General features: G+C 41.5%; 3 protein-coding genes across 3 annotated transcripts in view; 2 read left to right on the forward strand and 1 right to left on the reverse strand.

Annotated features, from left to right (window-relative positions):
* The window catches only part of adam12b (ADAM metallopeptidase domain 12b), a 73,655-nt gene extending 73,279 nt beyond the window's left edge, over positions 1-376 (forward strand). The window contains exon 23 of the mRNA XM_071532698.1: positions 325-376. Within this exon, the coding sequence (XP_071388799.1) occupies positions 325-376 (52 nt within the window). The remainder of the gene's footprint in view (positions 1-324) is intronic.
* A 2,653-nt stretch (positions 377-3,029) lies between these two features.
* Positions 3,030-7,623, reverse strand: LOC139655313 (fibronectin type 3 and ankyrin repeat domains protein 1-like). The gene is made up of 11 exons (XM_071532686.1): positions 7,572-7,623; positions 6,144-6,321; positions 5,829-5,953; positions 5,318-5,399; positions 4,873-4,947; positions 4,707-4,772; positions 4,177-4,342; positions 3,864-4,007; positions 3,314-3,391; positions 3,167-3,211; positions 3,030-3,074 (listed from the first exon to the last, which is right to left on the reverse strand). Exons 1-11 carry the CDS (start codon positions 7,621-7,623, stop codon positions 3,030-3,032), a joined length of 1,056 nt encoding a protein of 351 aa, XP_071388787.1.
* Positions 7,624-7,897: 274 nt separating this feature from the next.
* Positions 7,898-16,617, forward strand: dhx32b (DEAH (Asp-Glu-Ala-His) box polypeptide 32b). Its single transcript, XM_071532708.1, has 11 exons — positions 7,898-8,179; positions 8,384-8,577; positions 9,676-10,060; positions 10,446-10,682; positions 11,240-11,333; positions 11,442-11,591; positions 13,120-13,311; positions 13,877-14,017; positions 14,423-14,613; positions 15,471-15,661; positions 16,443-16,617. The coding sequence occupies exons 1-11, from the start codon at positions 7,898-7,900 to the stop codon at positions 16,615-16,617; spliced, it is 2,232 nt and encodes a 743-aa protein (XP_071388809.1).
* The last annotated feature ends 1,192 nt before the right edge of the window (positions 16,618-17,809 follow it).

The following is a 17,809-nucleotide window of genomic DNA, read 5'->3' on the forward strand; positions in this document are numbered from 1 at the left end:
ACTATGAAATGACACAAATGGAATTATGTAGCAACCAAAAAAGTGATAAACAAATCAAAACTATCTTATATTTTACATACATAGGCATCAACTTCACTATTAATATTTGTCTAAAAAACTAATTTCAAGCATGTAAGCATAAGCCTTTAGATCAAAATGGCTTTAAGATAACGAAAAACATAGTACATTCAATCAGGTGTGTCCAAACTTTTGACTGGTAGTGTAGCTGTTATGTTGTAGATATGTGTTGATTCTGAGTCTATCACAGTACTTTGGGGATATTTTTCATGATGTCCTGTATTCATGCTTGTGTTTACATTTCAGGCCTGTGCCGGTGTTGCCCTTTAGACCACCAAAGACTCACAAGGATTGCTGAGCTCTCAGTGTCATGGTGGAGCAGCACTCCTGCCAACAGACGGAAACATTCTTGATTTGCACTACTTACTAAGACTCTATAAGACCTTTCGGACAGTTGGAGGTGTCTCTGAGTTTCTAGGGAAAGGGGGCTAACATCATGCCTTGGTGCTATGCCTCTGTAAGGTGCTATGTTGTCCTCGCTCAGGTACCAATGAACTATTTAACTTTGATATTTATTATTACTTTGTGCACAGAGCACTCTGAAAAAGAGTGATTTTCCCCAAGGAAAAATGAAAAAAAAAAAAAAAACTAAACATGGTGTCGTTTAGGGAATTTCCTTTTCATTCTTTGGTGATTTTTATACTGTTTCTGGGACGAAATACTGAAATATATGATGTTTTTTTATAACCCATGAAGTTGCTTGAATAATTGAAGGGCAAAAAAAGTTTGTTGTGGACTAAGATGAAGGGAAATGGCGCACAACTCAGCAAGTCTTCAGTGTAACTTACGGCCCATAGAGCAGTGTTAGGGTTTTGTCATTGAGTTTGTCATTCAGTTTTTCACCAGATTTTTATGATGCATTAAATTCCTCTATCCATATCACCATGGTGCTATACAGTATACTTTAATCAAAATGTTTTTTCAGTGAAAATGGTGTTGTTGTCACACGGCAGTTTCTACATTCATACACACTTTACAGTCATGCTCTTTGTATCTAAAAGAGTGATTCAAATAGTTAAAGCCCACATTAAAGCCTCTAACCTTGAAGTTTTCATCACAGGATAAATCTGATAGCTCATTTTACAATCTGACAACAGGCCTAGACTCTAGACTCTAGCCTATTCCCTTATAAGTTCACTTTAGTAGTAATGTGCAAACTTGAAAAACGCTGTTTTCACACATATTACACACTCTATGACACACTGCTCGGGGTATTTGCTGGACGCTCTGCAACATGTACTCCTAACACTGGCGGAGACTGCAGACCCTGAACGGATTTGACAGACTGATTGTGTTCCAGAGAATTACAGCAACACCAAATAACTTGACAATAACTCTGGTGTTTGAGAGTGCTAACATTTTCACTCACTTGATACTTGAGTGTGTGAGCCAAGGAGGATGACTTCAGTGCTGTGAGCTTTCCAAGCCCTGCCTAGACTTTGTCCAACAAGATATTTTACCGTATCTGTCTCGTCTTTTCTGCCTTCATAACATTCCATTTGGATTTTGTATGGCTCAGTTATTCTTGGAGTTAGACATGATTCATCCATTCAAAGCATTGTTCATTAAAACTGGAGCTTGGCGTTGCACTTTGAATTAGGCACTTTCCTTGATGTATTTGTTGTTGATTTGCTGTTATCCAAGGAGTTTCATGTGTTGAAAAGTTTATAGAACAAGTGTTCACTCTTTTTCTGTCTTTGATTGTGTCAGTGATCACCATCAAGCTTTGGATAACGCATTGTGTATTTGCAGTATATCCAAATGCAGCGCATGTCTTCTCACCACTGCGGAATGATGAAGTCAATTACAAACTAGCACCAGTAATGCCCTGCATACTTACATTACATTTGTGTAAGTGTGCAAGTAATGCTTTTTCTTTTTTTTTAGAAGTATTCAGATGTGTTTGCAACCGTTACAGATAGTTAACAGTAACTGCGCTCCATTGGAAAATATTTGTTAGTGCTGTGTCTGTTAGTTGTAAATGTTAATGCCATTTGTAAATCCCAAATGTACTGTGTTGATTTGCATAATTGTAACATGTTCAAAAGCCATTGTAAAGTGTAAATATTGTATGTCAGTAATCATGTCTTTTGCATTTTGTTTTTATTGTTTGTTTTTTACAAGCACAGTAATATAAAATCTGCATTGAGACCATGCCCCATCTACATTGGATAATGAATACATGATTTTGAAATTTTAGCAAATAACCTGTAGGCCAGAGACAGTGGTTGAGGATAAAATTCATAGGGTCAAACCATGAGATTTGAACGGTGAAATAAAAGTTCCTTTAAGATTGTTTACAGTTGTTTTATTTTCATTCTCTTTGAGTACATAAGAAAAATTACTTCAAAAAATGACACAAAGGAATAGCTGTATAGCAGCTATTTGAATCTACAAGTAACTGTCAAAATAAAGGCGAACATTACATACTGTAAAGTCTTAACCTAACTACAATCCAAGAGAACAGATCCAGTGCATGTTGACAGTAGGCTCTACATGTGTATTGATGGTTTTGATGGAGGTGGCAGTGCTTTAGAGTCTCTCATATGGTCAGAAATGGTTTAAAACATATTTAGGCAATACTGTCTAAGCAATTTAATGCCCTAACTTTGTATTTACTGGCATCTCCCTTGGCCTCTAAGAGGATGAGTGGGACTAAACCTAAACCAGGAAAATGCAGCCCACACCATAACAGAGCCACTGAAACTCTTCACTATAAGACAAGCACTTGGAAGATGTGAAGGTTTCCTTTATTTGGAAACAAAAGTACCTGTGCGATGAAACCTATAAGCAGACTATGAATATCAAGTCAATCTCTGTATGCATTAGCTGGTACATGTTCATTTTTTAAGCATTTACATGTAAAATGTTATGAATACATAAAATATGTTAATAAAAGACAGTTATGAAGGCAAATGGGAAACAGCAATAGTTGTTCCTTAGGCTTCACTCTAATGTTCTATGCTCTTCCTTTCTTCTAATAATTTGATGATATTCTGTAGGAAAGCAACAAACAATGAACAATGCTTTCTCATTTCTGGAAATAATAACCAACAACATAAAAATAATGTCATCGAAAATACTTCACCTCTCTTCCAAATGCATTTGCCATTTCAGCTGCTCCAGACCCAAACTGCAATGAGACAAACACCAGCACAAGTGACTATGTGACATTTTCAAAGGTATGCGTGTCATTTTTCCAATGACTAATACAAGAGCTCCACCAATCTCTTACCTCATTCTTTACATGACGATCTGCTCCACTATCCAAAAGCAGCTGGACCAGCTTCTCTTGGTTGTTCAGCACTGCCACCTGTCAGACAGCACCAGGCATTACAAACACTGGAGTGGTTCCCTGTTCGACTACATTATCTTGTTATCCTGCCTCAGCGTACTCGTCCGCACTACAGGGTGAAGTTGCCCTTGAGTCCTGATTAAGGATCAATCAACACTCCAACACTCCTTAACCTAAATCATTTGTGAGGACATTGCAGAACTGACCCCAGATGAGTGTCTCTTGGGACAAAATCTCCAGCATTAAGGTTAAGGGCAGGGGGGAAGCTCAGCACTCACTTGTATGAGATCTAAAACTGTACAACCTCAGACTTCCTAAGTGACCAGTCTAAAGAAGATGGGCAAAGTATGTCAAACCTGGAAAGTGAAGAGTAATTGGAATGTGAAGGGTATAGTCCAGAAAAAAAATATCCAGCCTAGATATACAAAAAACGCTTGTTTTCCGCAATGTCTGTCCTGATATGTGTAACCTAAAAATCTGTTAAGTTTACCATGAGCGGTGTCTTGCCATCCTTATCCCTGGTGTTGACATCAGCCCCGGCTCTGATGAGGAGAGAGGCCACTGCTGGATTCCCACTGACTGCAGAAAGCCTCATCAGAGGGGTCCAACGGGACACGTCGTCCCTCACATCCAGCTATGGTAAGAAAGCACAGTAATTTCTGCCTTTTAGGCCAGATGGAATATGTATGCATTTATTCTGCTTTATTCACTAAATTAAATATCAGACAGGCCAGAGGGGGGGGTGAAATTTTTCAAATGCAGGTTTGCAAAACCCTGGTATTTTGAAAGCTGGCCAGTCTCACCTCACAGCCATCCTGGATCATGTATGCTATGATGGCCAAGTGGCCTCCGTCGGCAGCCCAGTGGAGAGGGCTACAGCCCCCCATGTCCCGGGACTGCCAAGTAGCTCCAAAGCGCCTAAGGTACTTCACTATATCCAGGTGGCCCGCAAAACATGCTAACATCAGGCTGCCCAAGAAAAATTCAGTATTACATTTGCAGTATTACAGCATAATATACTATACTATTTATGTATGTATATGTATATGTATTTTTAAATCTGACATCAACCTGCCAAGAGACAACAGATGAAAATTAACCTGGTGGCTAAATCTGGCATATTTACAGTGGGTTTGAAATGTTCATTAATATGCACTGTCCCTAAATATTAATATTAACTAATTACTTATTATTACTAAAATAAAACATAATACCTCAAAAACACCACCGTACAATAAATAAGACTCTCATAATGTTCATTCCTGTCCCAGATATAAAAAATTCCGATTTAAGTGTTGAATCTTACATCGCTCATTGTGACTGTATTACCTACCTGTCCTTTCCACTGCCATTCTTCATATTCACATCAGCACCATATTCCACCAACTTGTGAACTATTCTGAAGCGGGGGACATCACAGGACAGGACATAGCAGTTTCAAAATCATTCATGAATTTTAACACTAACCATTTTAAATGAACATGAACAAAACAATCTACCTTGTGTAGCCTTTCTGTGCAGCCAGCATGAGAGGAGTGAGGCCCAGTTTATCAGTGCCGTTCACATAGACTGTGCTGCAGAAGGAAAGAAAGCAGTCAGGTTGCTGCCATGTGGCCTAATAAAGCGCTGGTAGCTGCTCTGTCATGCTAGCACAGATAAGAATCAGATCTCTCCCAAACCAAACTTCAGCATTTGGAATAAGAAAGTTATTCAGGATCTGGTGGAAAAAAACAATATCCCTTCCATTGTCCTATTAAACCAAGATGAGCATCTATATTGAAATGAGGAATAAGTGAGTAATTAATTAATTACAGCTCAATAACTTAGACCTCTATCACTACTACTTGTAATCCCCCACAGTCCAATAGTAATGTTTGGGCTTTTCACGTCTATCAGGGCGAGTTTTTCTTCCTACCCACCACATCCACTGTGATGTCAACTCACCCCGACTGCAGTACTTTGTTCACCTCCTCCTCATCATTCATGTTGACTGCCTGGTGCAGGTTCTTACCACTCAGAGGCTCCCCTGTGTCACATCAACATCAGTTATCGAAAGTGTCCTGCATGAATCTTAGTCATAGAATCTTATTTTTATCTTGCACAAGAGACTGTATAACAAGAGGGCATTCAACAAAGTCATTGTTATAGCTGCTTTAAACTTTTTCTATCTACGTCAGGAGAATGACCTGCTTCCCTGGGCCTAAAAATGTCATCATGCAAAGACTCAAAGACTTTAAAGCCGTTTTACTGCCTAGCCAAATGACCTATAAGATGATCTTTGATGGTGTTTTGCTGACTTAGTAAGAGGTCTTTATCCTCTTATCCTCCTTTAACTTAACGCTGACTAACAAAAAAGACATAAAAGCTAATTTTCAACCAAAATTGGGGTTACTGCCTTTTTATCCTTGCAGGGCAATGTTGTATGAATGCAAACGGTAGTTCAAGCATCACTCACTGGTGGTGAAGGCGGACACTGGCGGGCTGTAGAGGGACTCTCCTGTGGGGCTGGTGATTCTCAATCTGAACAAGTAGTGAGTGTGGGGCTCCAGGCCTTCAGCAGAGTAGTGATTGCTGTAGCCACTGGGGAGGAAAGGCTATCACAAATTATCATGCAACAAATGCTCACAGGAATAATCAGTATTGGTGTTTGCTTATGTCTATATGTGCATGTTTGTGTTCAATGTTTGACAGACAAAACAGCTTGCATAGGATTATCTGAAATGTATCTGCATGAGACAAAACATTTTGCATCCAAGCCTATGATACCCACACATATACAGTCCCATATGTGCGCGACTTTTGGTCCATCTTCTCAATAGAAAAAATGGTCCATCTCTCAGGAGGCCCCTGTCGTGCATAGCCTTCATTCTCCCAGCTCAGCTCAATACTGTGGTGACTCGCTTTACCAATCACAGGAGGTTGTGGTGGCTTTAAAGGTGTTTGGAAACCTAAAGAAAGATCAAGTGATTGAAGTTCTCAGGGAAAGAGAACGGGTGAGTTAATGAGTCGACACAATATACCTAGCTAGCCACAGCAGTGAAATGATGTGTGACTTCATATTAACGAGGAGGACAGTGCTGGGTGGACCTGTATGAATGTAAAGCTGGGCGTTGCTGTAAAAGAGCAAAACTCAGTCGACACTCCTTGGATAAATCAAGGGTCAGATAAAAATCAACATGGCTTTAGCTTGCGCATTAGCGGTTACTGGCCACTGGAGGGCCCTAAAAGTACACACACAAAGAAATACAAACTTGCCAAATCACTGACCAACGTCAGTGGAAAAAGAAGAGTTAATTCCAGACCATTGAAGCCAGTAAAATAAATCTAACGTTCCTGTAACTGTCAGTTACTCCTAGGCTATTTGTAGCAGCTAACGTTACGTTGGCAAAGTTAGTGTCAACGTTAAGTGTTAACACACGTCGTCGATTTAGCACTAATCCGTTAAGGATAAAGTTAAAATACCTGGATTTGTCATTAAGGCCGGTGTTGGCAACATTTCGTTCGTTCAACAAAATAATCTAATTTCGTAATCCAGTAATGAAGAAGAGATGAAGACTGTCCTGCGTTACTGAAGTACGTTAAGTAGCAGAATGGCTGCAAAACTAAACTAGACACCTCTTCACACCTCACCAGCCTGCAGTTTACGGTCGCTATGGAAACCTGCCCATGGAATTTTTATGCACTGTTGCAAAAGGCTACTTGTTCTAATTGGCTGTAAGTGAATAGGCTATCCGATGATGCATGCGTGCTTCTTTTTGCATCTGTCAATCATAAAACACCAGGGTTGCCAAACTGGTAGCAGACAAATTATCAGGTTTAAAGGTGGAGGAAGTAGGAGGATTAATTCAGATGCTCCCAAATAGATGTGCATTAGACCACAGACTTCCATTTGATAAGACTGCGTCCTAAGGATTTTTTTTCTTGTTATAATTTAGTATAGAGTTGGAAATTGTATTGTGTGTGGAGTGACAATAGGTTGAACGAGGTTGAAAAGTGATCAAAACAGTAATTCTCATACATTCTCATTGTGCTAACTTCTATCGAGTAAAATAACCGTAAAATGAATTACAAGTCCTCATTGTCATTGTCCCTGGACCCCAGTTTGGCAACCACTGAGATAATTCATTTGGAGCGTCTAAATTGAACAATTAATTGTGGTTAGATTTACTTTACACTCTGTACAGATATTGGCCTTTACGTGCAAGACAGTTCTCACTGTAAACCACAAACCCCTCTGTGTCTCTTCCCATGTAGCTCTGTCCTCGCACCAGTGTGTGTCATCTGTTGTTGAACGCACTTGTATGGGATTAGTGGCCACATGACCACATTCAGGCCGGCCGCCTGGTGAGCCTTTCATCTGGCTTCATTTGCAGAAACGGGACTGTGCTGAGCGCTGACCGTCCGATAGTTTACTGGGAGCTATGAAGACAATCAAACTTCGGTTCATTCCTGTGGCTCGGTCACTGTAGCCTACCAGGTGTGATCCCACTTTTCACGTGTATAGGAGCGCCCTGAATCTTGACGATGGCGCAGGACATTACCAATGCAACTGGAGTGGAGTTTATGGAGGAGAAATTACCCTGCGACTCAGACACAGAGGCTGTGAGTCAAGGGGACATGGGGTATGATGACGGTCTGGAGCTTAATCAGTTTGATGGACTGCCTTATTCCTCGAGGTTTTACAAATTGCTGAAGGAAAGGAAAGAGCTGCCAGTTTGGAAAGCAAAGTGTGAATTCATGGACACTTTGGTCAAAGGACAGTTTGTCATTGTCAGTGGTTCTGCCAAAACTGGGAGGAGTTCTCAAGTGAGTGATGTAGGGCTTCTTGTGTAGGTATTTGACATTTTGGATTGCAATACCATGACAAAGGGTATTTGTATTGCACATTTCATTCATGCAACACCAGATTCAACTTTTTTACAGGGAGGCATTCAGGTCATCTTACAATCAACTTCTACTAGGCAAGCATCTATGATATAATCAACTTATTTCACACTTCTTTATAAACAGATTCCTCAGTGGTGTGCCGAATTCTGCCTGTCAGTCCAGTATCGGCATGGCATGGTGGTTTGTACACAGATTCACAGGCAGCAGACGGTGGATCTAGCCTTACGAGTGGCCGATGAGATGGACGTCAACATTGGCCATGAAGTGGGTTACAGCATCCCCCTGGAAACATGCTGCTGCAACGACACGGTCCTCAGGTCTGGCTAAACTATACCTGACTGCATAATCCACAGACGCACACAGACACACACAAGCAGCTTCATTCTCTCTCTCTCTCTCTCTCTCTCTCTCTCTCTCTCTCTCTCTCTCTCTCTCTCTCTCTGTCTCTCTGCTTCTTTCTCTCTTTTCTCAGAAATACTACAATGCATGCTCACTACACACAGCTAAATCACCCCGCCTTTCTCACTCTTAAGAGGAAAGTGAACAAAAGGCTCGAGGGGCCTCTTTTCAGGGGCTCCTCCACAGCTGCCCCGCTCCCAGTCTGCCCATATGTCACACTCCCTCATGTTGGTCCCTCTCATAAGTCAGCTGGGGAACAAAGACACACTGAGGGGAGGGCACTAAGAAAACAGGCAGCCAGTAAGAACGGAAAGGATCCACTCACCAGACTAATTATCAGAGTAAATTACACTAATAAGGGTAAAGCTGAAGTCTAGACAAAGCACCCTTCATTAAGATGCCATTCTGAGGTACGCTGAATGGTCCTCCTGAACATACTGTAACGCTCTTACAGGCTACTCTTTTGTGAGAGACTTACAATTAGAGGGATTCGAGGCTTGATTTCAAGCTGCTATGAATTTGGATTTTAAATAAATCTGCATTAAAAATGGTAGATCAATCACCCTTGTTTTTGATACCAAAAATATCACCACTTACTAATGACAAGATGTTTTACTCATGTGAGAAGATGCATCTATTAGTGTATATTGCATGTGTGCACTGTCATCTGTATGCCAGGTTGGGGCCATTAATTAATTGAATTGAGAATGCATGGTAAATTCCAATTCAATTCCTGGAGTTGGAATTGGAATTGGAATTGCATCCATCTCTAAGGAAACAGAATTGGAACTGAATTGGAATGGCAGGAAACAGAATTGAATTACATTAAATTCCATGAAATTCCACTTCTAGAGGTTGTCTTGACTTGCTAAACATTATAAATCAAACAGTATGAATCAAGTAAAAGACAGTTACACAAATCAAATACATTCAGTCATAATGTATGTGTTACGATTACCTGTTATACATCTTTTCCTGTCAACGTCAGTCATCATTTTATTTGTCACCCACCTCAGGTACTGTACAGATGACATGCTGCTGAGGGAGATGATGTCGGACCCCCTGCTGGAGCGCTACGGCGTGGTGGTGGTGGACCAGGCGCACCAAAGGACCGTGGCCACTGACGTCCTGCTGGGCCTGCTGAAGGACATCGCCCTGCAGAGGCCGGAGCTGCGCGTGGTCCTCCTCACCGCCGTCCGGCCCAGCCCCAAGCTGCTGGCCCACTACGGCGGCTCGGCGCTCCCTCAGATCCATCTGGAGAGCCCGGGCGCGGTAGAGGCGGTGTACAGCGGCAGCGGCGATAGCAGCGGCGACTACTTCTGCTCCGCTCTGCGTCTGGCGCTGGAGATCCACCACTCCCAGCAGGAAGGGGACGTGGTGGTGTTTCTGGTCACAGCACAGGTAAGGAGGAACACTGCATGACTAGTGAGGTGTGAGGCAGTTCTTGTGTAGGATGCAGCAAACATGGACTATATTTTCTCCCAGCTGGGGAGAAATTCAAAGTTGCTGGGGAGAAATTCAAAGTTCTTTATTCGAGTGATGTCTGAACAAACACTTGCTTATAATGCCATCTCCCACCAGTCAACAGTCTGAGAACTTCAGTCTGAGGCTTCTGTCTCTCAACTACAAATTAAAATGATAATGACAGTACTAACAATAAAAGTGAAATAAGAAATTAGTTCTCAAAAAGATTAACAAATCATTCCATTACCAAATAATCATTAAAACTAATGGCAATGGTGTTTTTACTCTCTCTCTCTCTCTGGCTCTGTTTACCCTATACTAGGAGATAGCTCTTGCGCATGACATCCTGCGTCACGAGGGGCACAGCTTACCCCCCGCTCTGGGTGAGCTCCTACCCATCACTGTGCACCCCGGCCGGGCCGGGAGTCTGCCCATCCTGGGGGAGGAGGGGGGAGTCAGGACCCGGAGAGTGTTCCTCACCTCCAGTCCGAACGAGGACTTCTTCTGGGCTGTCGGCTCAATACGTTTCGTCATTGATGCAGGGCTCCAGAAAAGATATGTAGGTTATTCTTTATTTGCAATCTTGATGTAAATGTACTCTTTATAGCCAACCCCAAAATTCAATAACTGAAGTAATTCCTATGAAAGCCTCATTTATGTTTTTTTAAATACTAGTGTTCTGTAATGGCAAAGAATAAAATTGGTTATATCAAGAATTCTTAAACCTTTTCAGCTCAGCACCCAAATGAAAAATTGCAGTGTTTTTCTCTGAGCCCCAGGCTTAGGAAAACATATTGCTACTAATGTGGGGAAACCACTAGAAGTTGATGAGACAGCTTTCGGGTTCTCCTGGTGCATAGATTAAGAAACCAGGGAAACACTACTGTACAGATTTGTGCAAATGTATGATCAAAAAAGTAACAGATAGGAAGTACCTTGAATGCAAAAAGTGTGTTTGTTAATGCTCCATATAAGCGTACAATGAACAAAAGTGCACTTAAGGCTTATATACATGAAGCTATGCAGCTATATTTTCATAGCTGCATGTATTTAAAGCTACATAAATCAAATGCTAATTTGTATTCTCAAGGTCAACTCACTGTTATGCTGTTGCAGGTGTACAACCCCAGGATCAGGACAAACTCAGCTGTCATTCAGCCAATCAGCATATGTCAAGCTAAGAGTCGCAAACAACTGGCAGGTCCAACAGGTGAGGAGTCAGACTGGCTGACAAAATGTCTAGTGGGCCAACATTTTGAGGTGTGTAAATCTCTGTAAATCTACCGTTCTGTCTAACATAGACAATTCTCTCCTGTAGGCAAGTGTTTTTGTCTGTACCCAGAAGACAGGCTGCTTCCCAATGAGATACGCCCACACATCCTGGAGTCTGACATCACTTCCACTGTGCTCTTCTTGAGGAGGATGGAGATCGCTGGGCTGGGCCAGTGTGACTTCATCGACAGGCCAGGTGAGAGACACCTAAAGTGACAAAATGTGGCGTCAGCGCTTTGGCTGGTACTTCATCTGGCTATCTGGACTCAGTATTGCTAATACACAAAGAGATGAGAGCCATCCGTGTAAAATAGTTTTAGGTGAATGAACTACATATGAAAGTACTTCATTTCAACAGTTCTACTAGTGACCCTGTTGATTATTGAAAATATTTACTATATTCAAACATTCAAATATTCATGTATGGTGATATGAATGTCAGTATGTATGACACTATATTAATAACAGTTTGTACTGGATAGGCCTGTGTAATTGTCTGAATGTCATGTGTCCTCTAGCGACAGTGATATGATTTTTGGGTCTAGTTCAGTTAGTTCAGTCTCCTGGGTCGGAACAGACAGGGACTCTCTATTGAAGAGCAGTGAGCCGTGCCTCAGTCGAACTGACAGTCCCTGTTCTGCAAGCATTGTTTTAGAGCTGACCTGCTTCCGTGTGCTGAGATCTGCTCCCCAGGATTTATTCACCCCCCCCTTACACACACACACACACACACACTCACACACACGCACACACACACACATTGAGCCCCTCTGAGCCCACTGATGCAGCATGCATCAGAGACTTACCACTCATTAGTTGATTAGAGCATAGCCAAACTGGTGTGTGTGTGTGTGTGTGTGTGTGTGTGTGTGTGTGTGTGTGTGTGTGTGTGTGTGTGTGTGTGCGCAAGGTGGATGTTATTGTTTGTTGTGTTGTCTGTAGTTTTGTCTCATGCTTTCACTGATCTACACTGGTCTACATAAAGGGTCTCTCTCTCTCTCTGTCTCTCTCTCTCTCTCTCTCTCTCTCTCTCTGTCTCTCAATTCAATTCAAGGTGCTTTGGAATGAAATACAAAAATACTTAATGCCGAAGCAAAGTCAACAAATTCAAATTCAGATGACAGTAATCAACTTGACCACATGACAGTGACAAGAAACAATAAATATACAGTTGATAAGCCATCAAATTAGTAAATACAACAACTAGTTATCAATCAATCTCTCTCTCCTCCTCTCTCTCCTCTCACTCTGTCTCTCTCTATTATCTCTCTACACCCCCCTTCTCTCTCTGTCTCTTCCTTTCACTGTGATGTTTATGGAAAACATGTTCGTTGCAAAGGCAAAAGAGTAATTCATATCTGCACCCTGAGACCTTTTGTTTTGCATTGTGATATACTGTATGGCAGATGTTGGTGAGGATTATGAAATCCTAATCTGTGGCTGCCTTTTTTACTGATTGGAACTTGCCCACCAGGGTGCCAGTCTATTCTAGGGCAACAGTCACAGGGTTTCACCACTCTAGACTGCAGTTTGTCTCAAGAGAGAGCATAAATACTGGAATAGTAATCTGTGACACATTTATTCAAAGTTTATCTGTGTGTAATTTATAGTAATCTCCACTGCCCATTTAAGTATTAGAGTGTTAAAAAATGGTATCTTTGTTTGAATTTTATAAAAACAAGGTCTGTCATCCTTGACCTCTGTCCCTGTCCTCTCCACCCCAGATCCAGAGGGCCTGATGCAGGCTCTGGAGGAGCTGGACTACCTGGCAGCCCTGGATGATGATGGCAACCTGTCTGAGATGGGCATCATCATGTCTGAGTTCCCCCTGGAGCCCCAAATGGCCAAGACCCTGCTGGCCTCCTGCGAGTTCGACTGTGTCAACGAGGTGGTCACCATCGCTGCCATGCTGGCAGGTAACATGAGCTGATCTGACATGTGAACACGCTTATTACAGTATAGGTATTTAGCATTTAGTTGATGCTTTTAATATCCAGACAGATATCCAGAGTGACCTATAATGAGTAATGTAATGTAATGAGGTAGGGGGTTCAAGGATGCTATGACAGCACACATGGCTGTTGATGCTGCAGGGATCAAACCCATGACTATTAATTTATGTGATGGTCTCTCTAATCACTTCTCACCATCCAAAACATGTAATGTTGCACTAATGACAGCAGGAACCTGGTTCTTTCAAATGCAGGCCTACATTTTACCCCATTGCATGTAGTGTAATGACTGTTATATGACACATTTGTTGTATATAATGTGATTATTAGTTCATGTCTAACTTTGCTAAGCCGGTATGTGTTTATTGTACACTTTATGGTATACATTACACACACACTGTGTATCATATTTGTGCATTGCAAGTCCTTGCACGTTGATGACTGTATACAAATAGTACATAACCTCATCCATCTGGCTGACAGCACAATCAGTGTTTAAACATCTGCTCTCACCTTGTCCCTTCCACAGCACCGAGCTGCTTTATGGCTCCCTCTGCGGAGCTGAGGCCAGAGGCGGCCCAGTGCCACATGAGGTTCCAGCACCCCGAGGGAGACCACTTCACCCTCATCAACATCTACAAGGCCTTCAAACAGAGCCAGCAGGATCCATGTGAGCTAATGCAGAACTCCCCTCCCAAAACAAAACACACACACACACACACACACACACAAGTACTGTGGAGTGAGATCAGAGAATGGAAAAAATCATCACAGCTGTCATCAAAAAGCCTTGCAGTGATGTCCTGTCATTAAAGCAATTTGCAGTAATCACAACAATTCTGAATAGTAAAAGCAATGATAATGTGCAACATGAAAATGGGATTTATGGTGGAAAAACTCAAGTGTACTCTCCTGATGATGATGACAATGATGATGATTGTGATGCTTAACATAATAGAAACATAATGGTAACACTAATGATAATGATCATCATGTCATACGTGTACTTTGCATTAATGAGTGTGTGTTTATCATTGACTGAGCTTTATGTCTTCCTGAACTCTCTCCATCTCAGACTGCAGTGTGGAGAAGTTCTGTCAGGACTTCTATCTGAACCACACTGCTCTGCTGAAGGCCGACGCCCTCCGCACCGAGCTCACCGACACCCTGAGGAGGATCGAGCTGCCCATCTCCATGCCCGCCTTCGGATCCCGCACCAACACCCTCAACATTAAGAGAGCTCTGCTGGCAGGCTTTTTCATGCAGGTATGGTATGGTATTGTCAGATCACACAGCTTGATGATACATACCACTTGTTAGAAATGCACAGTTAATACGTACATGGTTATACATTATACATGTATACATTATACATGTATAACCATTACTGTGATTTTAGATTTCACAATTACAGGGTTCCTAAACTCTGGAAAACCTGGAAAAATCATGAAATTTTAAAATTGTATTTTCCAGTCCTGGAGAAGTTATGAAAAATTACAAAAAGGAGAAAAGTTTTGGAAAAGTCATGAATTTTTTTTCTTTTCTGACACATTTCACAAGAAGCTGTGACTTGCTCCAAAACAGCCAAGACCTCCCTGTTAGAGGAAAATAATATTGTCATGGAAAAGTTTTGGAATTTCACCAGTGAAAAGGAACTATATTGGCATATTGGTAATATTGGTTATACTGAGGTATTTCATTTAATTTAGAATTCCTGCTGTAGTTGAAAATAATTTCAGAAACAACATTTTTTTTGTTTATTAGAGACTAATAATCATGTTTAATAACCATGATCACAATATTTAGCAAAAATAATCAGGATTATGACATCATCATAACTGTGCAGCCTTACCACAGTTTTCATGTCTTGTAGATGCTAATGAAAATGCTACAATTATATGACGCCTACATCTTGAGGCACTACCTACCCTGCATTTGTCTCACTATTATGTTAAAAACACTTTATTCACTGTATTGCATTTACGCACAAATTGAAGGATTAACCTCCAGATCCATTGTGCATTAACAGGCCAATTACTGACATGCCTACAAACAAGTCATTTGGTAGTAAATCTAATTCCCATGAGGAAATCCATCTGAGTCTGTGTGCATATGGCCCTCAGGTGGCGCGGGATGTGGATGGATCAGGGAACTACTTCATTCTGACCCACAAGCACGTGGCACAGATCCACCCTCTGTCTGGCTACGGTGCCAAGGCACCCAAACTGGGCCTGCCAGAGTGGGTGCTGTTCCACGAGCACTCCTTCTCCGAGGACAACTGCCTCCGCACCGTCTCCCACATATCACCAGAAGAGTAAGTCTCAGTCACATTTATGTATTTAGTTTTTACTATATTTACTGAATTTTGCTAGTTGTGTGCTTGTTTTATATTCACATAACTGACTATATAACTGTTACTGTCTCATTAGTCTTCTATCTATTAGTCATTGCTTTAAAAGAACCCAGCAGACCGCCCACATATCTTTACATTTGAAGGGGCTTAAAGGTAATCAGACAGACACATTCCCTTTCCCATTTGGGCCAGATGTCAAGCCCCAGTGCAGCAGAGACTAGAGTCCTATTGGTGGTGGAGGGGGGGTATCATAATCCTGTTCTCCAGCATCAGCTGGTTAGAAAGGGGATTAGGGATTGCACAGATCCCAGGGTGTGTGGAGCTGTGGCTTAATGGAGGAGGAGAAAGCTCTGCAGCTCTTTGTCATGCTCTCTTAGGTTCCACATCCTGAAATGTATTTTTTTGAATCCGTCGATTTCACTCCAAATGGTGTCAGGAGCAGATATAAGTCCTCTTTCCAACAAAGAGTGGGTGTCATTCAACTCAAATTGACAAAAAGTTTGCATCACTAATGGATTTTCATGACTGGTATGCAGTTTTTGTCTAATTTCATGTGCTGTTGAAATCAAATTTGTATGAATTTACAACATTTAACACACATCAGTTGCTCTCATTAAAATGACTTGAACTAAACAACAAATTACTTTCTGTTTTACCATGAGCCTAATGTGTAATCCTCTAAAACGTGTAACACACCATTTGAGTGTGTATTTGCCAACAACCTTCTCCCCTCCTCTGCTAGGTTCATTCAGATGGCGCCTCAGTATTTCTTCTACAATCTTCCGCCTAGTGAGAGCAAAGACATTCTGCAGAACATTTTGGACCAGGGACCGTCTCACTGCCAAGAGAAGAAACCCCCAGCCTTGGAGAACGAACCCCAGAAGGACCAGACATACGATCGCTGTGTGATACAGTGACTGACTCATTCTAGTGATCGTGTTGGGGTAACCAATAAGAGAAGCAATGCATTGTACAGTGTGGAATGAGAAATTCATTGTCTGGATAGTTGTATAATCTATCGTATGACTCCAGTGGGTTTTTTAGGAGTTATTTCCTTACTCATTCCTTTGTCTCTCATGCACCATGAGTATTATCTTGCTGCCCCTCACAGATGTCAGGATATCATGCTTTGTATTTAACTTTGAATAGAATCATATTAGAGTATTCAAATTGCATTAATATATGTATGAAAAACTGTAATTGCTGTTTCCACCCTTATTGTCACTGTTGCACCTAATGATATCTGTACTTATCCCTCCTAGTCAATGGAAAATCAGATTCATAAATTAGAAAGAATTCCCCTTTTTCTGAGGATGTGCACTTGAATGTTACATACACAATTAAAAATGTGTATTTATTCATTTTTTATGCGATCCCTGTGAGGTTCAGACTACAAAAAAATATATTGTACAGCCCCCACTCAAGTTATGAATTTTGTGGCTCTGCATCCTGCTCTTTTGATATTTTTCACCACCCTCATCCCACCCTAAATCACATTCCAGAGCGCCCATGGAGGGTCCAGCCTGATTAATGAGGTGCAGGATCAGTTTGGGCCTGCCTGCAGCTCCATCTGGTGTGGATACAGTTGAGCAGGGATGGGGTGACCCAGTTCACCGGCACTGCATTAAAACACCATGTGACCTCTTCAGTGGCCTAGGCTGAATGGCGCAGCAAGGACCAATGCCAGGATCCACAGGGTCTAGTCTTGCATAACCCACTTAAAACCTCTTGCTTCACCCCAAACTGTCTTTGAGGTAAAACTAGGCAGAGAAGAAGTGGGATATATTTTAAGTTAATTTAGCGGGTGTTTAAATGGCAGGATAAATAAACAAAATGCACCTAAACTATTCCAATATCTGAGTTCACATAAAGTTTTAGCCAAAGTTGTTCTGATTAGAATAGTGATATGACTTTGATTAAAAAGTGATCAAACAGCCAAAAAAATATCTTGCTCTATAACTTCCAAGCAGGAGTGTTACTGACATAAATGAATCGAACTATTACAGTATCTAGTTACCAGATGTGTCCTATAGGCCCTACAGTCTATTAGTGTTCTAGTTCTGATGATTATAAAGAAACATACAAAACCATAAGGGTCACAAAATACCT

Source organism: Centroberyx affinis, unplaced genomic scaffold (genome assembly GCF_046629955.1).
Source record: "Centroberyx affinis isolate AG114_WGS23_722 - 3 ecotype Tasmania unplaced genomic scaffold, CSIRO-AGI_Caff_v1 ptg002234l_1, whole genome shotgun sequence".
NCBI lineage: Eukaryota > Metazoa > Chordata > Actinopteri > Beryciformes > Berycidae > Centroberyx > Centroberyx affinis.